Source organism: Macrotis lagotis, chromosome 2 (assembly GCF_037893015.1).
Source record: "Macrotis lagotis isolate mMagLag1 chromosome 2, bilby.v1.9.chrom.fasta, whole genome shotgun sequence".
Taxonomy (NCBI): domain Eukaryota; kingdom Metazoa; phylum Chordata; class Mammalia; order Peramelemorphia; family Peramelidae; genus Macrotis; species Macrotis lagotis.
In genome coordinates, this window is record NC_133659.1 from 128,797,568 (window position 1) to 128,821,102 (window position 23,535).

General features: G+C 36.6%; 1 protein-coding gene across 1 annotated transcript in view; it reads right to left on the reverse strand.

The window, feature by feature from the left end:
* NVL (nuclear VCP like) overlaps positions 1-23,535 on the reverse strand; it is an 80,081-nt gene that overhangs the window by 17,504 nt on the left and 39,042 nt on the right. The window contains exons 14-18 of the mRNA XM_074222779.1: positions 20,974-21,192; positions 20,024-20,128; positions 10,973-11,035; positions 9,777-9,896; positions 2,379-2,478 (exon numbers count right to left, since the gene is read on the reverse strand). Of these exons, the coding sequence (XP_074078880.1) occupies positions 2,379-2,478; positions 9,777-9,896; positions 10,973-11,035; positions 20,024-20,128; positions 20,974-21,192 (607 nt within the window). The remainder of the gene's footprint in view (positions 1-2,378; positions 2,479-9,776; positions 9,897-10,972; positions 11,036-20,023; positions 20,129-20,973; positions 21,193-23,535) is intronic.

Here is a 23,535-nt window from a genome sequence, read left to right on the forward strand (position 1 = left end):
TTTTCCAATTATATATAAAGTTTTCCACATTCATTTTGTAAAGTTTTCTCCCTATTACCCTGGAAAACAATATGCAACTATATCAGAAAACAAATTACAACTATGCCAAAAAGTCATTAAATGTGCATTCTCTTTGCCTAGTAATTTGATTGCTAGGTCTATATCCCAAAGAGATCAAAGAAAGAGAGAAAGGACCCATTGTGGAAAAAAACAGGCAGCAAGGTGCGGCACAGTGGCTAGAGTATACTCTGGAGTTATACTCTAAATAGGACAGTTCCCTAGAAAGGATATTAACTATTGGTTAAAATATTAGCCAAGCCAAGTGTCCCACTCCACCCCACCCTCATCTGGGTTGTATGAAGCTAAGGAGCAGACTATAATTATTAATTCTTTGTTTGACTTTTGTCTTCCATATGTTCCTAAGGAAAGGGAGTGGCCCAGACTATTCTTTTTTTTTTTTAAAGGTTTTTGCAGGGCAATGGGGTTAAGTGGCCACACAGCTAGGTAATTATTAAGTGTCTGAGGCCAGATTTGAACTCAGGGACTCCTGACTCCAGGACCAGTACTCTATTCACTTTGCCACCTAGCTGCCCCTAGACTATTCTTCTTAACTGTCTCTCCCATCATAGTCAATCTGTATTCCCTTGGTAAAACATGCCAAGTATTTAACAACAAAGTCCCATACACAGAAATACTGTATAATAAATACTGTATAAATACAGCACAATTACTCTGGGAGAGCAAGGGATTAGCAGGGCATACAAATGTAAAGAATAAGCCAGGGACGCATATACATCTTATTGGGGAATGCCTATCCAACTGTTGTCTATTCTTATCTGAAACATAAAATTATTCTGTGTAATACTGAATTTTGAGGTCCTCTTTCTACCATTTGGAATAGTCTCCTAACACATAAACGCATGTGAACTTTCCTCCCTTCAAGCTTAGATGCTTTTGACTTTTCTTTTTAAAACTCCAAATTTGACAAGAACAAACACATGCATTGTTCACATAAAAGAAGAAAGAGAGCATGCATGGCACATAAAACTGAATCTCTTCCACATGAAATTTGTCCTTTTATTTCTTCTAAGATATACAATAAACCCAGTACTTTATAGTTAGATCCCAGTTAGTGCAAATATCCTTAATAAGAAGTTATCCTCTTATAATAGTCTGGAGATTGTTATTAACTGATGACTGGAACTGTTATTTCTGATTCTTAAAACTTTAGGAGAACTCAGCCATTTAAGACAAGGTCAGTTTGAAGAATAACTAATGGTACTTTAGTTTATTTAGAACAAAGGTAATTCAATTCAATCATAATTGGTGACTCTCAAAATCACATCAATTCTCCTTCATCTGTAACTTAAGAAATAATGTCATGAATTTACTTTATAGGAATACTTAAAATTAGTAAGTGTGGGTAGTACTTTATGATTTATGTAGTTATTTTAAATTGAACTTTATAAAGTTATGTGAAAGAATAAATCACTCTGGCCCTTCCTAAAAGAGTTAAACACAAGAAAATATATCCAAACTATTTTAGTTTAACTTGTGCATGGCCAGTAAAAGGTATATTTTATGGAGTACTATGGATTCAGAGCTCCACTACAGAAAGAGAATAGTTGGATAAAAGGTTAAATTCTACTTTTGTACACTTTGTGCCTATCAAGTAACTTCTCTGAATATCTAAGTACATAGCTGTAATAAATTATTGCCCAATGTGCTAATTCGATTTTCTGTGATTTTCCTTAAGAATGCAAGTTATTGGGTGGGGAAGAGGGAATGCAGGGAGATGGGAAAAAGTAATTTGTCCAAATCATTGGACAAAGCAAAAAGCAGAAATAAGATTTACTGGTCAGAATACAGGCAGTCTAATTTCTTTTTTAAGTGCAATACTTGTTTTATGATGGCAGATTTAAAAAATCACTCAACTTCTCAATCCTCCATGTTCAAATGTTGTATTGTTCATGTATAAAACTTAAATCACATTAATTGCTATCTTAGGGTGGGGGTTGGGGGGAAGAAAGGGTAATAGGGAGAAAACTACAAAATGAATGTTGAAAACTTTTTTTTACATATAATTGGAAAAATAAATTAAAAAATAAATCACAATTAAGTTTCTTTAGAAAATGAAGATTTTTACTGGTAGTAAAGTAATATATATGGACTAATTTAAATATTTAAAAGAGTTTTCAGAACATCAATTATAAAAGCATGTGCATCAAGAAAAAAAATCACAATCTTGAATGAGTCAAGAAAAACTCCTGTTTTTTCCTGGTATCATTTAGTAAGACACAGCTGAAAAGTTGAATTGAACATCTGATACTCAAACTTATTTGTTTACCACAAATTAAGCAAATCACACTTTTTCTTACCTGGCCTGTTGGTGGCTGCCAGAATGTAAACCTGCTGCCGTGATTCTATACCATCCATTTCTGTAAGAAGCTGACTTACTACCCGGTCACTGACAGCGGACTGAAAAAGAAATGGGTTTTCAGGAAACACTTGGGAAAATGAAAACCACAACCAATTGTTTTATTAGACTAATGCAAAAAAAAAAAATCTACTATAAAAGAGCTTGCTTGATAAATTAAAATTAACTACTTTTGTAGCAGGAAACCTAGAGCAGACATATTAAGGAGATAGGGGTCATCACATCATTGGGGAAGGTCTACCACTAAGATTAATAAGAAAAACACTGGATGAGCTAGAACTTTCAAACATATTAAAATTTTAAAAGTTTTCTGTTATTCCAACATAAATATTCTTTAGATAAGAGTGTTGACTATTCAACTGAAATGTCTAAGGGGTAGTAAGATAAAATGCAAAGCAGCTAGATATAGTTAACATTACAGTTATAGACAAAGATACATGCATAAAAGAAGTAGGTGGTACAATGGATAGAATATTGTACCACCTGGCTTCTTTTATGGATGCATCTTAAGAGCAATAGCTATATCTAGCTACTCTGCATTTTATCTTAGTACCTATCTCACACCTTTCTAGATCTGTGAACCTGGGGTAGTGACTTAACCTTTTATTTACCTCAGCCTCTTCAACTATTAAAATGGGGATTAATAACTGTAGGGTTGTAGTGAGGGTGAGATATTTTGTAAAACACTTAGCTAGTCTGTAATGTAAATACTTATTCCTTTCTTCCCTTACTAGTCCCCATATAGGAAGAGTAAAAAGAAAGCAATAGGGAATACAGTAAGAGTCAAGGAAAGGTAATTTACAAAACTTCTTTTCATAATTCACAGGGTTATTTCTATGCAACATATAGAAGTGTTCATTAGCCTAACACTCCTTTATCTGACGACCATACTGGTGTCCCAGACCATCACTGGTAGGAAGAGTCTCCATTAAGACTAAAGGAGGACAGAACCACATTATATTTTGGGGGAAAACATATTTTTTTTTCATCTGGAGAAGTGAGCAATAATACATAGCATAGTGTGATTAGGGAAAAGTAATTAACACAAAAAAAGCAAAAACAAGGTTAACTGTCACCTAAATGCAGACTCCAAGCAATTATGTTGATGGTTTGTAAAAGCTCAGCTGACTAAATAAGTTTTCTTGGACTTGCTCGACAAAAATCAGTTTAAAAAGTCAAATTGTCCTAGTTGGCATGTTGTTCTAGCACATCCTTTTGCAAAAACTATGAAAAAAAAGTAACTCTTTTGCAAAAGCCAGTCAATACTTTTTCTTATTAGGTTCGGTTCAAACAGAAGTTGGGTGTGGCTTTCCTAACATTGTTGAAAGGTTAAGTAGCAGAGTGAGCTCAGCATCAAGTCTCAGAGTGGGGTATAATTTTGATAACTGTAAAATCACCCTGTACAATGGTAATAGTGAATTTATTTATTTATTAGGTTTTTGCAAGGCAAATGGGGTCAAGTGGCTTGCCCAAGGCCACACAGCTAGGTAATTATTAAGTGTCTGAGACAGGATTTGAACCCAGATACTCCTGACTCCAGAGCCGGTGCTTTATCCACTATGCCACCTAGGGTAATAGTGAATTTAATGGTGGTTGAGAACTAGAGCCTGGTACATGTCCCAGGTGGTCTAGTTTTACAGAAGCCAACAACGGAAAAGTCAACTTTAACTGTTCTAATACATTTCTGATAATATAAATGCCTACAGGATCATTTAAAAATGCAAATCTTAGCATCTTGTACTATTAATAAAAAAAATACTAAATACAACATTAACAACCAGGGGAAAGACTGCCAGAAATTGGTTTTATCCAAGAATCTTAGCCACAGGTTTGCATACAGATTATGAAAGGTGTGCCCAGACACACCTATGCCAGCAGAGCATGAGACAGTTTTGCCAGGATCTAGAACCACCCAGTTGCTATAATCATGACTGCTACTACTACTCTGTGACAGAAGGAAGAAAAAGGGGACTCTAATGACTTGGTTGCTCTAAACAGCCTTTTCCTATACTATCAGCTTCATCTTGACAGAATCCAGGTTTGGGGGTTAATTGAGCGGTTTGACCTCCTTCCTTTCTACCCAACTGGCTTTAGTCAAGTCAAATAAAAATTCAGTTTTACCTCTATGATATTTTGTTTTCATTGTTTCAGCAGCTAATTATTTGTAGCCTCTGGGTTCTGGGCTGGAATGGGAAAAATTAAAATCTGAAAGAATTCCCCTATGGTTACTAGTCCATGAACTTGACTACTCATCTTTCATGGCAAACTGTGCATCTACAGGAGAAGGATCCACTGGAAAAGATGCATTTTAAGCAAAGAAGATATAGTTGAAAGGCTGTTCTATATTTTAGAATAAGGGAAATGTTTATTTAAAAGGAACTCTTTCAAAGCCTAAATATTTTTAAAGTTAATTCTTTAAATTTTTTTTTTATTTATTTAAGGCAGTGGGGTTAAGTGACTTGCCCAAGGTCACACAGCTAGGCAATTATTAAGTGTCTGAAGCTACATTTGACCCCAGGGCTGCTGCTCTATCCACTACACCACCTAGCTGCCCCAGTTGTTAAGTTTCCTTAGTTTGAGGAATAACAATGTCTCTAACAATTGCTTCAACAGAGTAAATACTTTAAAGTTTTTAAACAATGAGTTTAAGAAACTTGTCCTGAAGTGTTAGAACAAGAGGGGTAAGTAGAAATAAGAAAAAAATTCACTGATCACCACCTGAAAGGGATCCTAGGAATTTTTTTCTCATTTCTATTTTCCCCTCTTGCTCTAACACTTCAGGACAAGTTTCTTTAATTATTTCTTATATAATTGTATATCAAGATTTTATTTTTGATTGTAGCTTTCAGGAAATACAATTATTCTTATGTTTCTTATATTTCAGCATAGTGGATGGAGCACCAGCCCTGGAGTCAGGAGTACCTGGGTTCCAATCCAACCTCAGACCTTAATAATGACCTAGCCATATGGCCTTGGGCACGCCACTTAACCCCCTCTGCCTTGAAAAATCTTAAAAAAAAATTCACATTTCTTCTATTTTTTTCATTCTTCATAGTTTTTTTCTTGGTCTCAAAACTTCACAGTTCTTCCTTTGCTCAATTCCTATTTTCAGAGTCATTTTCTTCCTTAAGATTCTGAATCTCCTTTTTTCAGTAAGTTAACCTTCTTTTCATAATCTTTTTTCTTGGATTGTTCTTATTTTCTTTATTACCTTTTTTCCTCAATCTCTTTTATCTGATTTTTAAAGTCTTTTTTTGAGTTCTTCTATGAATTCCTTTTATCAGTAGCTACCTAACATTATTCTCTGGAGTAGGAGAGGGTTTTTTTGGCTCCAGCATCTTTCTCTGAAGATAAAATCCAATCTTCTTTATTGCCAAAATAACTGTCTTTGGTTGGGTCCTTTCTCCTTTGCTCATTTTTTTTTGTCAATTTTTAAATTTTTAGCAGCTTGTTGATATATTCTGCTCTCGTGCTCCAGTGTGTGAGATGGTGCCTCTGGTCTCAGGAGTTTTGTCTTGGGATCAACCTCTATACTCCTTTTCCCATCTAAGTCACAATTGGAGCTTCCAATAACTTTCAGTTCTCCCTTCTGATCTGGAACCAAGATGAAGAACTCAGTTCTCCTATAGGTGTCCACAACGGCCAGCATCCTGCATCACTGCTTTTGCACTCACTGGTTCTGTGCTGGGTCCTTCTTGCCCAGGACCCCACAGCTGAGTGTGCTCAGACATCTGATTCCTCACACTATTCAGGAGGTGAGAGTTCCTTTGGCTGAGGTAGGGGCTATCTCCTACCCCAACTGCTTCAGGGAGCTAACCTGGAGGTATTTACATTTTCATTCCTGAGGAACTCCTTTTTCCTATCTTCTCTGGTTGTCCCAGGAGCACGGTTCTGTTCCAACTCTTGTTTATTTTTGCTATTCTACATTCACCCTATGGTGTTTTTTTGACTTGTTTGTGGAGGAAATCTGGAAAGCTTCGAATTTTCTGACCAGTAGGACTGCCATCTTCCCAGAATCTTCAAGAACTATTGTTTTAATGGTAACAGGGAATAATAGATCATAAACTATTTATAAGTTTAGGTTTAAGGGTTGAAAAAAATCTTAGATTAAGGTCAAAATAGGTTAAAGGGTGATACTATAAACCAATTAGAAGAGCAAAGAATCATTTACCTATCATATTTATGGAGGGGAGAATTTATGACCAAAGAAGAATAGAGAATATTATGAAATGCAAAATGGATAATTTTGATAACATCATATTGAAAAAAGTTTTTGCATAAACAAAGGCCAATGCAACCCAGATTAGAAGGAAACCAGAAAGCTGGGAAACAATTTTTACAGTCAGTTTTTCTAAAATATATAGAGAACTATGTCAAATTTATAAAAATACAAATCACTCCTCAATTGATAGTCAAAGGATATGACTAGCCAATTTTCATATGAAGAAACTAAAGCTCTCTAGAATCATGAAAAAATGCTCAGTTACTATTACTTAGAGAAATGCAAATGTAAATATTTCATACCAATAAAATGGGCTAATATAGCAGAAGAGGGAAATGATAAATATTGGAGGGGATGTAGAAAAACTGGGAAACTAAAGCATTGTTGGTGGAATTGTGAATCAATCTAACTTTTCTGGAACACAATTTGGAACTACGACCAAAGGGCAATAAAATTGGGCATACCTTTAGAACCAGCAATACCACTACTAGGTCTGTATCCCAAAGAGATCACAAAAAAAGGTAAAAATAAAAAACCCTGCATATACAAGAATATTCATAGCAGTTGTGGTGGTAAAGAATTAGAAATTGAAGGGATGTCCAATATTTGAAGAATGGCCAAAGAAGTGATAGGATATGAATATAATAATTTAGTTCTATAGAAATGCTGAGCAGGCAGATCTCAGAAAAGCCTGGAAACATTTTGCAAGAACGGATGCTGTGTAAAGTGAGCAGTACCAGGAGAACAACATACACCTTACAACTACATTGTGCAAGGTTCAGCTATGATAGACTTAATTCTTCTCAGCAATAAAGTGATTAAAGACAATTCTAAAAGAGTTGTGGGGGGCAGCTAGGTGGTGCAGTGGATAAAGCACTGGCCCTGGAGTCAGGAGTACCTGAGTTCAAATCCAGCCTCAGATACTTAATAATTACCTAGCTGTGTGACCTTGGGCAAGTCACTTAACCCCATTGCCTTGCAAAAAAGAAAAAAAACAAACCTAAAAGAGTTGTGATAGAAAATGCCATTCACATCCAGAGAAAGGATTATAGGGTCTGAATAGCAGATTCAAAGCATTCTATTTTCAACTTTTTAAATGTTTTTTTTGCTTTATTTCTTATGGTTTTTCCGTTTTTGTTCTTATTCTTCTTTCACAGTGTGAGTAACTTGGAATATCTTGAGAGGATGGGCCATAATGATGATTAGTTCACTGGTAGGTTTGGATATACTGGGTTGTTTCATTCTATCATATATTGAATGGAAGGTCTAAGGGAGGAAAGGCTGTACGGATGATCAGTTCATCGAGAGACAGGTTAGGTGGGTTGTCACACACTCTGATGCCAGTGTCACATGGCAAGGAAAGTCTAAGAGGAAAAGCCAACCTGACAATTACTCCATCAAAAGACATGTTAGGATGTACCCATTGCCAGATATCTCATGCTGGTACTTGCCTGGTGTTGATGAAGCTTAGAGGTGTCTTGCTGATGTGGGAGTAATTTAAGGCCAAGAGACTACCACAGCAGCCCTAATCAATCAGGTCATGGAGTGGAACAATTCTGATAAAGGCAAATGAGAAGGATGCCTTGCATAGCATAGCATACCCCTCACTATAATAAACATAAATGTGCAAGCATCAATCACTTAGTTGATCGCTGTGGTCCTCTTCAGTAGTAGTAGTAGTAGTAGTAGTAGTAGTAGTAGTAGTAGTAGTAGTAGTAGTAGTAGTAGTAGTAGTAGTAGTACTAGTAATAACATGGAGATAATTGCAATATGATACATGTATAGCCTCTTCAGATTACTTGCTATTTTGGGCACTCTCCACTGAATTCTCTATATGTTGTATTATAAGATACACAGATACAATAGCTATCCAATATATCTCAATTTTAAGCATTATTTTTCTAATACACCAAATCTGGAATTACATTCTGTGTCAAATAATTGCTACTCTTATACTTGACTCATGTTGTGTTCTCTATTTGTAAGTAAGTTTGGATAATCAATATGCAATGCACTAGGTTACCTGATTTTTCCTTCAAAAAACATTCAATGAACTTCCTTTTAAAAACATGTAATATGGCTGGCTGCTCTCTACTTAGGTCAGAAGTTCTTAAATCAGAAGTTCATGAACTAGCTTTTAAAAATAACTGGACAAATATATTAAAACGTTAATACACTAAACACATTTTAATATACTTTAAAAATCCCACACATTTTACTTTATGAGTACATGAGTTCAAATCCGGTTGCAGACACTTAATAATTACCTGGTTGTGTGGCTTTGGCCAAGTCACTTAACCTCACTGCTTTGCAAATACCAAAAATATAAAAAAAAATTTAAGGCAATATGTCACATTAAATTCATTTCTTTTTCTTGCCTCATCAGAAAATGAAATCCATTTGAACACCAAATAAATGAAAAATAACCCCATTTTAAACATTATTTTTCAATCATTTGTCCAAATCTGTGACAAGAATAGTCTAATTTCAGGCTGTTTGTCGAAGGGAAATGAATGAAAACATGATTAAGATTTTCTTTCCACTAGTTTTTTAAAATAAATTCTTAAGACAAAACCTGAGGATCCCTCCACAAACTGGTTCTTTAGCCCAGGAGAAAATTAAAGCCAAATCCATTCTGATAGTCCAACTGGATAAACAATCAAACATGGCACAACACAGAAATCTAACTATTCCTTTATTAATCCCAATTTTAAGTGAATCTCTTGAAAACTTATTTAGAAATTTAGATTGATGGTATGTTTGGCTACATTTAAAAAAAAAACATCGATTTGGGCCTCTGGAGTCAGGGAAGACTGAAGTTTTGTTTCTCTAGAGCCCCCAAGGTGGCAAGGAATGCTGTAGGTTCTAAGAATTCAAAGCTTAAATTCCTCCCTTTGTTATCATGTGGAGAAAATGGTATCAATCAAGTGGAGTAGCCAAAATGCAAGCAAGGGAAAAAAAGGGAAAAAGAATTATGGGTCTGTGAAATGGAGCCAGAAAAACCAAAAGTTGCTGATACTTCACAAAAAACATTTTCTAAAAAAACATAAGAACATTGCAAACTTACCCTTTTAAACAAACATACAAATAAAATATTTTATCATCTGTGAGTCTCACCTCCACTTTTGCTCTCTGAGGGCACAACCCATCTATTTCATCAAAGAAGATGACACATGGTGCTGAATTTCTGGCACGCTGGAAAACCTGTCGCACAGCTGACTCACTCTGCCCAACATACTAAATATATGGTATGAAAAAAAAGAATCATCTTAGGCTGAGTGATTTTCTTTTAAACAATACTACCAATATCCTGCCAAGACCTGAATGGGAGACAATCTGCCTAGTTTTCCCATATCAAAAAACAAAAATTTGAAACTTGCACTAAATCAAATAATGAACAAGATATCTAAAGAGAAACTAGAGTAAACAGTTCACCCATCCCAGAAGTGGAAGAAAAAAGTGAAAGAGAAGCTCACAGAGGGAAAAAGATTGCATCAGCATTTTATCCCCTCCCCCCACCAGACAATGGCAACATGACCAAAGATTAGACAGCATGGCTCTTGTGTCTAGAGGAAGTCAGAGGACAAGGTTCCCCTGAGAAAATTTCATGGTCAGTACCAGCCCTGGAATAAGGAGGACTGAGTTCAAATCCAGCCTTACATCCTTAATAATTGCCTAGTTGGGTAACCTTGGGTATGTCACTTAACCCCATTGCCTTAAAGAAATAAAATTTTTTTTAAAATTCCATGGACATCAGAAAGGCCCAAGGAGTGGAGATGGAAAGTCCTGCCTGGGCATAATAACTTCCTTTAAATTTATCTCATTTTTAAGTCCTACACACCTAGTATGATGGCCAAGCATTCAGACCATAATAATAGGCAAGGTCCAGGTAGCTCAAAGATGTCTATCTTTCTGTCCCCTAGACCCTAGAGATGGCCCTAAAGATACAGCACTTTGAACCACAAAGAACTAGGGAGAGGTGAACTCTGAAAGGTAAAGATCACCACAAGAATCTAGGTTGGGGCTTACAACTCAGACTGGTTATTTTATTTCTCAGAAGGAAACAAAGTGACAAGGGATACTGCTATTCTGCCCAGCAAGAAAAACTTGAGGAAAAAATTACTGACATCTTAGAATTTATGATAGCCAAGGAAGGTAGAGCTATAACCTTGATTTTATAATATCATGGGCATAATACTGTGGCCTGAGAATCTACAAGGCAAAGCTCAGCAAGAAAGAGAAACTCTCTAATGTAATCAGGGACAAACACTAGAGTGGCACAGACCTTCAAGACTGGCACCAATATTACTCACCATATTTAACAATTCAGGGCCCTTCACAGAAATGAAATTCAGTCCACATTCATTTGCAACAGCCTGTAAAAATAAAAGTGACACATATATTCTGAAAATGTATTCCTATTGCATGGCAAAGGTTTTGTGGTCTTTTGTTAATTAAATTAGTCAATGAATAGGAAAAAACAAAATCAAAGGAAAGCAGTAATCAAATGTTAGCCTAAACAGCCTATGAACTATAATAAAACAATACAAACCATAAGAAAAACAACAAAATCCTGGTTAGCTTTCACAAGTTTAGATGTGTTCCTTGGTAAAAATTCTAATTAAGTCCATTTATTAATATTTATTCCAAGGAATAATAAATACTTTCATTTTAAAAGGTTTTCTTTTTAGGTTAGCAGTTTTACATTTTAATGGATTACATTTCTTGAAATGAATCTTAAAAACCTCATAAAACATATTATGTGTTAAAACATAATTTTGATATAGGTTTAAAAGTTATAAAAGTTACAGAGTTGAAGAATAACATATGGCTACTAAGAACAGATGATTCAAACAAAATAAGCCAGCACCCAGTATCCAAACACAGAAATGATTATTGTTGAATAGAAAAATCAGAACTCTGGCACAATAACTTCCTTTAAATCTATCACATTTTAAAGAAAGACAGAGAAAATATTGGATAGAGAAATGTTTTATCATTATTATTATTATAATGTTCCATCAGCACAGACCAAGTATCTCACAATTAACAATGCTGAAGGAATATACCCCCATCATTGAACTTTTATTTTTTTGAATTTTACAATTTTCCCCCCCAATATTGCTTCCCTCCCCCACCCCTTATAGAAGGCAGTCTGATAGTCTTTACATTGTTTCCATGGTATACACTGATCAAAATTGAATGTGTTGAGAGAGAAATCATATCCTTAAGGAAAAAATATTAAGAGATAGCAAAATTACATAAGATACCTTTCTTTAAAAAAAATTTAAGGTAATAGTCTTTGGTCTTTGTTTAAAATTCACAATTCTTTCTTTAGATACAGATGGCATCAAGTCCATCAAGGTTGAACATCACCCCCATGTTGCTGTTAGGGTATACAATGTTTTCTGGTTCTGCTCATTTCACTCAGCATCAGTTCATGCAAATCCTTCCAGGCTTCTCTGAATTCCCACCCCACCTGGTTTCTAAAAGAACAAAAGTGTTAAGTACTTTGCCCTACCCTGTCCTGAAAGGATAAAATATATGAGCTTACAGCCCCTTCACCATTACCTCTCTCTCATTACCTCATCTCTGCTCCCTGAGTTTCCTGCTCCTACCTATGTTTTCCTACATTCTCCTTAAAAACTCAGTTGAGTTGCTTGTCTTCCAGTGAAGCTAGTCCACTCTCAGGGAGTGTTGTCCCCCATATATTCTCTCATACTCATTTCTTTAAGGCTCATCCTCTCATGGCAGCTTATATATTGTTGATGTGGCTGCTGCTGCTGGCTTCCTGTTGCCTTTACTTTTTCCTTTCATTTAGCTTCTGCTAACCACAATAATACTTAAATAAATCATTTTGATCCAAAATTTCTACTGTGTCAGAGTTGGTCAGTCTTTCATTTTCTGCCTGAACCTTTAGCTAGCTACATTTTCCTTGGCATCATTACCACCAAACAAAACAAGGGAATTGGAGAATTGAGAAAGGCAGCAAAATGAAAGAGGTCTGAAAGAGAGTCTTAGTTTCCTTTTTAATACCACAAAGTGGTTGAACTAGGGTCCAGGGGAAGGGAAGCTCATTTCTGCCAAGAGCCATTTGGATATTTATTACATCATTCAAGGGCCATCCAAAACTATGAACTTAAAAATCAGCCTGCTATATTTGGTAAAATATTTAACTAATTCACCCCTAAAAAGTACTTAGATTTATAAAATTTTGAGTCCTGTCCACAGTTGCCCATTGCTTTTATATTGCCCTCCTGACCTTGGAGGTTCCAATCCCTGGCCTAGATAATCTAGCAATAATAAAGACTGCTTTGAGAAAGCTCCCTTAACTCTAAACAGCACCAAGGATTGCAATCTTAATCCTGCCAAGAGCTTCATAGCAATCTCCATTTCACTGGACTCCTTTCACTGGAATGTCTGATGTTCCGAGTTCCCTCTACCCCATCCTGATTCCCCCCACCATCCTAGGTTGGGGGCTTATACCCTTCTTAGGTTGGTAAAGACAGAGATGATGTTTCAGATTCCACCTTCTGATATTCAAAAGTTGGGTAAGGGGTCTTGGATCTCTAGCTAGACACTTCCTCCCATGTCAGAGTAATTTTTGACTTGGAGAAATATCAAAAAATGTGGTGTTAACATAATTCTGTTTTGCTCTTTAAAGTCAAACCTCTGGTAATGTTTGTCCTTGATTAGAACAAAATCTGAAAAGGATAACACAAAATTCACACTAAAAATCTGTGATAAGATATTTCTTGCTACAGTTTGGCTTTTTCAACTCACTCATTCTTCACTGGGGTGGGGTGATAGTAAAGTCTTATTATAGCACAGGCTCAGACAAGTCCAAATCAATACGGAAAGAATTTATTACCTCCCAAGATGGACAATGGACTGTGGTTTATTTGAGGGCGAGTCTATGAATTTCAGAGTTTATGGAGAGTTTCATCATTAGAAGGGTTAGGAACAGGCAGTGAATTTTTCTGGGCCACAGCAAATCATAAAAATCATTTAGCAAGGCAGAGAAAGGTTGTGATCTTTATATAGAAACATAATATAAACAATAATAAAAATATAAGTCTTTTACTTTCTTTGGAGGGGGAGGATGGGGGAAAACTGTGAAATTCAAAACCCCACCAAAAAATGATAGGTAGAAACTAATATTGTATATAATTGGAAAACAAAAATATTTATATATAAAAATATAAGTCTTTTGAAATATTACAACTAGTATTAGGAATGTGACATGCTAAATGCTAAATGCAATTGAATTTTATAACTAACTCTAATCCTTACATTCTTGGACTTTTCTATTTTAGTTGTTTTTGAAATCTTTCTAAAATTAAAAATAATCCTGGATCCCAACCCTTTCCACTGACACAGATTAGTAAATCTTCTGAAATTAAATGGTTAAATGACTTTTTTATTATAATATGATCCTTGTGAATACCTCAAAGTGCTAAAGAATAATAGTTATCTTTCATTCACGCAGTTGCCTAAGAATACTTTAACTATTGCTTCTGCTCCAATTCAAATAACTTCAAAATGCATAAAACATCTGAGGATCAACTTCCCAGGGCACACAAAAGACTTGTATAGACTCAATTACAAAGCACTCTTCTCAAAGAATTAAAGAGCAACCTGAAAACTGGAGGAAAACTTATGGGTCAGTATAATAAAAACAATAATGTTAACATTAACTCATACTTTTAATGCTATACCAATCAAATTATCAAGAAGACACAATTCAGCTTAATAAAGTAAAATCAAAATTCAGTTGGAAAAACAAAAGATCAGGAATATCAAGGATAATGATAAAAAGAAGTAAGGATGAAAGAGGAATAATATTTTCAGACTTCCAACTATATTATAAAGCAGCAGTCATCAAGTTTTGATCTGGTAATGGTTAAAGAAGAAAGAAAGAGATTAACAGAACAGACTAGACAAGAGAGATGCAGTCTGTTAGAAATTAAACTTAGATCAGCATCTTAAAATTCTGCTCTACAATAGAGCCTCAAAGGATATATGACCTTAATGAAAAGATCATACTATTTTAAAAAACAGATCATGTATCTCTTAAAGTTACTGGTAAGTATTCTTGACCAAACAAAAGGTAGAGAAGCAGTTAGGAAAGATAAAATAAATAATTTCAATTACTTGAACCTGAAATTCTTCTGCATGGTCAACATGAATATACTGAGGATAAGAAGGGAAGTAGTTGAATGGGAAAAAGAAAATCTATATATCAAATTTTTCTAATAATGGTATATATATATATATATATATATATATATATATATATATATATATATGATATATAAATAAATGTATATATGTCAAATAGCTATTCTCCAATAGATAAATGGTTAAAAGTTATGAAAAGAACTGCAAAGTACTGCTGACTACATGAAAAAAAATGTCCCAAATGACTAATAATAAGAAAAATGTAAATAAAAACAACCCTTAGGCTTCTCATCTTTCAAATCAGAAAAAATAGCAGTGGTCACTGTCAGATGGGTTGTAGAAGGATAGGCACACTAACACGTGGATTTTGGAATTGTGAAACGGTACAACCATTTTGGAAAGCAACGTGAAATTATGGAAAAATGTCCATATCCTTTGACCCTGAGATTATTTTTTTACTTTTTTAAAAATTATATTTATTTTATTGTTGTACAAATTTTTTATACATTACTAAAATATTCTTGTTTAAGAATAAACATAATACCCCCTCCCCCTCAAATATAGACCTTCATGAGCAATAAAGAGCAAAAAATTAAAATTAAAAAATAATAACAGGGGTAGCTAGGTGGCACAGTGGACAGAGCACCAGCCCTGGAGTCAGAAGTACCGGAGTTCAAATCTGCCCCAGACACCAAACAATGACCCAGCTGTGTGGCCCTGGGCAAGCCACCCCAAACCCACTGCCCTACAAAAACCAAAAACCAAACCAAAATAATAATAACAATAATAACGATGATGACGATGACGATGATAGCAGCGGCCAGAGCACCAGCCCTGGAGTCAGGAGCACCTGGGTTCAAATCCAGCCTCAGACACCCAACACCACCCATTTGTGTGGCCCTGGGCAAGCCACCCTACCCCATCTGCCCTGCAACCCCTCCCAAATAACAACAACAACAACAACAACAAAATAAAAAATGAAAATGTGCTTCAGTCTGTGTTCCAACAGCACCAGCTCTGTTTGTGGGTGAATCACATTCTTTCATCATAAAAGCTACTTCCATATTTTCCCACTGTTACCATTGCTGATCACAACTCCCTCCGTTCATACTACCCCATGCCATACACTATATTTTCTCTCTCCTTTCACTCTGTCCCTCTTCTTAAATGTGCTGTAGGGTAGCTGGGTGGCACAGCAGACTGATAGCACTGGCCCTGGGGCCAAGAGGCTCAGAGCCCACATGCCACCCCTAAGGCCCAACGACCACCCAGCCCTGTGGTCCAGTCCCAGCTCCTTGCAAGAAGTAAAAAAGAAAATGTTATATCTGACCACTCTCCCCCATGGTCCATGCTCTCCTCCATCACTCACACCCCACCCCTTCTCTAGATGTCTATACCCCATTGAGTATATATGCCATTTCCTCTCCAAGCCACCTCTGATGAGAGCAAAGGTTCTCTCACACCCCCTTGCCTTCACCCCATCCATACCATTACAATAGCTCATTGAAAAAAAAATCTTATTATGTGAAATATCTTAGCCTATTCCACCTCTCTTTTCACTTACTCCCATTACGTTTCCCTTTTAGCCAATGACTCCGTTTTTACATTATATCTTCAAATTCAGCTCTCTCCTGTGCTTCATCTATAAAAGCTCCTTCTACCTGCTCTATTAAATGAGAAGTTTCCTATGAGTATTATCAGTATCATTTTTTTAGGCAGGAATACATGTAGTTCATCATCATTAAGTCCCTCATATTTTCCCCTTCTCCTCCACTCTCTATGCTTCACCTGAGTCCTGAACTTTCTGTTCAGCTCTGGCCAAACTTAACATGAACATTTGGAATTCCCCTGGTTCATTGACAGTCCATCCTTTTCCCTGGAAGAGGATGTTCAGTTTTGTGTGTGTGTGTGTGTGTGTGTGTGTGTGTGTGTTTTTTAAGGTTTTTGCAAGACAAATGGGGTTAAGTGGCTTGCCCAAGGCCACACAGCTAGGTAATTATTAAGTATCTGAGGTTGAATTTGAACTCAGATACTCCTGACTCCAGGGCCGGTGCTCTATTCACTGCGCACCTAGCCTCCCCAGTACATTCAGCTTTGCTGGGCAGTTGAATCTTGGTTGCATTCCGAGCTCTTTTGCCTTCTGGAATATGTTCCAAGCCCTACGAGCTTTTAATGTAGTTGCTGCTAAGTCCTGTGTGATCCTGACTGAAGTTCAATAATATCTAAATTGTGTCCTTCTGGCTGCTTGTAATATTTTCTCTATGACTTGGGAATTCTGGAACTTGGCTATAATATTCCTGGGAGTTGTTTTCTTTTGAGTATTATTGGGACATACCCTCCCCCACCCAGGATCTCCGTGTGTGAGGCTCTGTCTTCCCTCCTGGTCTGTGATTTACCACAAGTGCACCCCTCTGACACAGGGCTGAGGTGGGGGGTCCTAGACTATGATCAGGATCTGAATGTGGTCAGAATCCCAGAGTCCTGTAGCAGGTACAGAGGACAGACTTTGAAAGTCTCTCTCCACTCCCCTACCTAGGGTGAGCATTCAAGGCTCAGTTGCCTGGGGGCTCCTGCTTAATGCAGCTCTGCCTGCTTCGGGTTCCTGGATCTGAGCTGCCATGGCCATGGTGCTCACTGAGTGCCCTGAGGGCTGGGCTTCATGCGCTCCTCTGGCACAGGCACCCCCCCCCATCTTTCAAGTTGTGCCTGGTGTTCCACAGGGTGTAGTAAGCAAACTGCCACTGCTGCTGTGCGCCATGGCTCCCAGGTGCCCTGGGGCTGCCTCTGGGAGGCTGAATTTCCTTCACTCTGGTGGGCTGCCCCTCTAACCCCATGGAATGGAGCCTTTCTGTTATTTTCCAGGTTACCTTGGCCTGAAGAATTGGCTCACTCTGTCCCTCTGTGGGTTCTGTCTCTGGAAAATTTAGTTAAGAGTCCTTATTTTATAAGTTTTGAAATATTATAGTGAGAGAGCACCTAAGAGAGGTTCTTCTCCTGTCACCATCTTGGCTCCATACCCTTGAACCTGAGATTCTGTTACTAAGTTCATACTACAAGGAAGCCATCAATAAGAAAAAAGGTCTCCAAATATTCCTGAATATTTATAGCATCACTTTTTGTGATAGCTAACAGAATTGGAAAAGAAGTAGATGTCCATCAATTGGGAAATGGCTAAACAAACTGTGGTAATAGACGATTACTGTGCTGTAAGATGATGCTATGTGATAAATACAACAAAGCATGGAAAGATCAACATGAACTGATGCAGAGTGGAGTAAAGAGAGTCAAGCAAATAAAATACAAAATAACTACAATGATGTAAATGTAAAGAACATACCAAAAATTAAGTAAATATAACAAAATTGAAAAGATCAAATGGAACACAAATGTAGATATACAAGAAGATCATGGAAATAGGAGGTCCCCACAGGTGTTTTTGGACTTTCTCAATGTACTGATCTGGTGTGCTAAGGGAGAATCTATGATGATACAAAAAATAGGAAACATGAAAATTCTTTAAAAATATGCTTCTGTGGCCTCTAACCCTAACCTTTTCCCTGACTGATACCACTACTGGTCTATATCCTGAAGAGATCATGAAAAAGGGTGATAACATCACTTGTACAAAAATATTCATAGCAGCCCTGTTTGTGGTGGCAAAGAATTGGAAATCAAGTAAATGTCCTGCAATTGGGGAATGGCTTAGCAAACTGTGGTATATGTATGTCAAGGAACACTATTGTTCTATTAGAAACCAGGAGGGATGGGAATTCAGGGAAGCCTGGAGGGATTTGCATGAACTGATGCTGAGTGAGATGAGCAGAACCAGAAAAACACTGTACACCCCAACAGCAACATGGGAGTGATATTCAACCTTGATGGACTCTCTCATTCCATCAGTACAACAATTGGGAACAATTTTGGGTTTGTCTGCAATGGGGAGTGCCATCTGTATCCAGATAAGGAGCTGTGGAGTTTGAACAAAATTCAAGGACTATTCCCTGTAATTTAGGAAAAAAACACAGATTTCTTCTTTTTGTTTCTTCCTTAAGGATTTCATTTCTCTCTCATCATACTCAATTTGGATCAATGTACAACATGGAAACAATGTAAAGACAGACAAATTGGTTTCTGTGGGGGGAGGGAAGTAAGATTGGGGGGAAAATTGTAAAATTCAAAATAAATAAAATCTTTAATAAAACAAAACAAAAAAAAGAGTATTAAAAGCTACAGGTTACGGGGCAGCTAGATGGCACATTGCATATAGCACAGGCATCTTGGAATCAGGAAGACCTGAGTTCAAATCTAGCCTCAGACACTTAATAATTAACTAGTTTTATGACCTTGGGCAAGTCACTTAACCCCATTGCCTTAAATATATGAAATTTTTAAAAAAACTACAAGTTAAAAAAAAGCATTACACAAAATTTAGCAACATGTAAAACTAAGCAAGGCAGGTGGTACAGTGGATAGAGTGTCAGGCCTGGAGTCAAGAAGAACTGAGTTCAAATCTAGGCTCAAGACGTTTATTGCCTGTGTGATCCTGTAAAATGAACTGGAGAAGGAAATGGCAAAGAACTACAGTATTTTTGCCAAGAAATCCTCAAATGGAATCACAAAGAGTGTGACACAACTGAAATAAATGATTAAAAAAAAAAGAAACCATGTCATCATGTCACTCATTTACAGTCCTGAGTGCAGTTATGACTAGAGAAATATTGAATCTACAGATCTACTGATACATAGATTTAGTCCCAAAAAGCTGTCCTGCATCACTTCTAAATCTCAAAATCCTTCCTTGCAGTACTGGAAGAGTCTGGAAAGTATATTTTCTTCAAAGTGGAATGGGTAAAATAAGACAAATGACTCCTAAATATCATGATACCTTGTACAAGTAGTAAATTTGTTTTCTTAGGTTTTTGCAAGGCAAATGGGGCTAAGTGGCTTCAAGGCCACACAGCTAGGTAATTATTAAGTGTCTGAGGCTGGATTTGAACTCAGGTACTCCTGACTCCAGGGCCAGTATTCTATCCACTGTGCCACCTAGCCACCCCTGTACAAGTACTATTAAGCTATGTTCAGTTTTGTTCCTTTTACCCTAAAGGTAAGCCTGGTTTCTGTTAACCACCTTGGTTCAAACACATTGTGTGGTTCAAAAATACAAAATATATCTGAAGACCCACCTTTGCCAAAAGAGTCTTTCCACAGCCTGGTGGTCCAGCAAGAAGAATACCAGCTGGTGTCATTAATCCAAGGGCTTTAACCTGATCAGGATAGCGCAATGGAGCCTAGAAACAAAATTCCAACATGTTTTAGTTATTCTTTTTTTTGTTTTTTTGCAAGGCAATGAGGTTAAGTGGCTTGCCCAAGGCCACCCAGCTAGGAAATTATTAAATGTCTGAGACTGGATTTGAACCCAGGTACTCCTGACTCCAGGGCCAGTGCCTTATCCACTGAGCCTCCTAGCTGCCCCTACCACTGCGCCACCTAGCCGCCCCCATATTTTAGTTATTAATAATTTTTCACTGTTTAATTTTAATGGAATTAATGATTTGCAGACTTGATGTGCCCATCTAAATGACAAAAGATATTGTTGTTAAATGGCTAAACTGGCACTATTTATAAAAAAGTTTGTCACAAAAATCTCAGAAAACACTCAGGTTTATGGAAAATGTAAATTTTATACAAATATAAATAGCAGAGGGCTGCGTAACTAAAATACTTTCTCTGCATTTCTTCTCCTTTTCAGTACATTCTAACAATAGATGTTTTTATTATTAAAGTTGATTAATGAGAGCAAAAATAGAAATTTAACACAAAAAATTAAAAATTGGAGTTAATTTAAAATTAATTTTTATTTTTAAATGTACCAAATTTCACAAACACTGATAGGAATTTGGTCTCAGAACAAAACTTGATGTGTCTTTGGTTAAGTCACAGACAAATATAATCACAATCTAAAAATAAAGAAAAATCTAAGGAAAGACTCACCCTGTGGTGGGTGGGTGAATTTAGTTTGCAAAGACCTCTAAAATAAAAATATACAGCTGAGTTAGCTATGTATAAAACAGAATACAGTGGTATGACTCTGTCTCGGATAGCTTTAAATGATTTAAATATAAAACACACCTACCAACAATGCCATGGTGAGCTCTTCTCGAATACTTTCCAGGGCTCCAATATCTGACCATGTCACATTAGGAACAGTGACAAAGCCTTCTCTCTTTGCAGAAGGCTGTACTTTAGACAAAGCAACAATGAAATCATTCATTTCTATACACAGCATTTGCAGATCCTCTTCTGGGATGGAGTTTTGGTCCTTTAGCACCTCAAGCAGTCTCAGTAATTCATTCTTGGACATTGGAGGTATGGAAGAGGCAGTGAGAAGAGAGAGAATCAGTTATCATTTAGAGTTTACTGAAAAGATAATATCTATGTTTTAATGCTCATTTTACTCTCCTCCCTTAAGCCCAATATCTGTTCTTGTTTCTCTGGAAGCTAGAATAAACTTCCTTACAAATTTATGGTTTTCTTAAATTGACATCATCATGAATTTCACTTGGTGCCACTAAGGCTACACACATGCAATGAAATGGTCCTCCATTAATTTTCATATAATCAATCAACCAAACATTATTAAATGCCTAACACACACACACACACACACACACACACACACACACACACACACACACACACACTGCCAGGCAGTATATGAGCTGGGGGATACAAGTACAATAAATGAGACAAAACCTACATACCAACAAATGTACAGCCCTCAGGAAAATATTTCAATAATAAATTACCTCCCAATAGTAAAAGAAATATGACTATCTCCAAATATATGGAGTTACTCTGAAGTGGCTTTATTATTCTACAACTTCACAGAGGACAGAATGCACAAAAGGAAATACATTTAACATAACGGTATAGAGCATTCAAGTAAGACAGAGCTACAGCTGCAGGGGTGAGTAAACAATAAAATAGGCTAACATGACAAAGAATGAAATCTCCCATCCTGGAAATATGGTATATAACAGGAACTGAGAAAGGTACAGAAAGGTGAGATGTGTATTTATTTAGTTTAATATGTACATAAGAGGCAAATCATGAGGGAAAAAAATTTGCAGCAAATCCATCAGTCTTTAATGGTCAAATATTAACCATAACACAGAAGACCAGATCAAATAATTTTAGGTTTCTTTTCCATCTACAACTTAATAACATCTGAGATAACTTTTCATGCAAAGGCCAGACAGGCTCTGGTGTACACTATCCTCAGTATGTGGGTTAAGCTTATGGTATCTACAAACTATTAAAGTCTAGAGGAGAAAATAAGACTCTTGCTCAGCCTTAAGGAATATATAGGATTTGGATGGGTGAAGAGCAAAGGGAAAGTAGAACATGCTTACTGGACAGTGAGACCATTCTATCTAGGTACCCTAAGCAGAACATAGGGTAAAAAAGAAATATCAATTACTATCCTTTCACTTCTCTGTTTGTTAAACTTACATTTTGAAATATCAGGTTTCCTTAAGTTTGGAACTCCTCTTTGGTGAGCACTAGTTTTAAAAACTCCATGCTTTCATATAGAAGAGAAGGTTTAAGATGAGCATATTACAAACCGAAGTGAAATAAAGGATTACAAAAATATTAAATGGATGATATATTAATGTTAGGAAGGATTCTGTGCTTTATAAAAGAATACAACATGGGTTTATTTAAAATAATTCTGAGGGGCAGTTAGGTGGGACAATGGATAAAGCCCCGGAGTTAGGAGGACCTGAGTTCAAATCTGGATTCAGACACTTGATAATTACCTAGATGTGTGATCTTGGGCAAGTCTCTTAATCCATTGTCTTACGTAAAAAAAAAAAAATTCTGTGCCATAAGATTTAAGGTGATTCTATTTTTTTTTTTTTTAGGTTTTTGCAAGGCAATGGGGTTAAGCGGCTTGCCCAAGGCCACACGGCTAGGTAATTATGAAGTATCTGAGGCCAGATTTGTACTCAGGCACTCCTGGCTCCAGGACTGGTGCTCTATCCACTGCGCCACCTAGCCGCCCCTTAAGGTGATTCTATTTATAAGAGCTTCATTAATTAACTTTTAAGGGGTGGCTAGGTGGCGCAGTGGATAAAACACCGGCCTTGGAGCCAGGAGTACCTGGGTTCAAATCTGGTCTGACACTTAATAATTACCTAGCCGTGTGGCCTTGGGCAAGCCGCTTAACCCCATTTGCCTTGCAAAAGCCTTAAAAAAAAAATTAACTTTTGCTTTTCTGAAGAGTTAGAAGGGATCTCAGAACCCACCTAGTTTAATTCATACCTGAATAAGGATTCCTTCTACAATATCCCCAATAGCTAACTGATCACTTATGGTCTTCTTTGACTCCCCCTACTGAAAAATTTGCCAAAATTTCCTAATTTTCTTCTCCTCAAATCTGGCAACTATCTATCCTCACTGCAACAACCCTGTACTGGATCAATCTGTGTATAGATCATGCTTCTAATACTAATTTACTATATAATAAATGATTTCTGAATTGAATTACTTAAAACAATGTGTGCTTGAAGCTCCCAATAGAAGTTGACCAGAGTAGACTGGACTTGGAATCCAAAGATCTGGGATCAAATCTAACTCTGTCACTTTATTACTTAATTTGGGGGGTAAAGGGGAGAAGAAAAGAATAACCTAG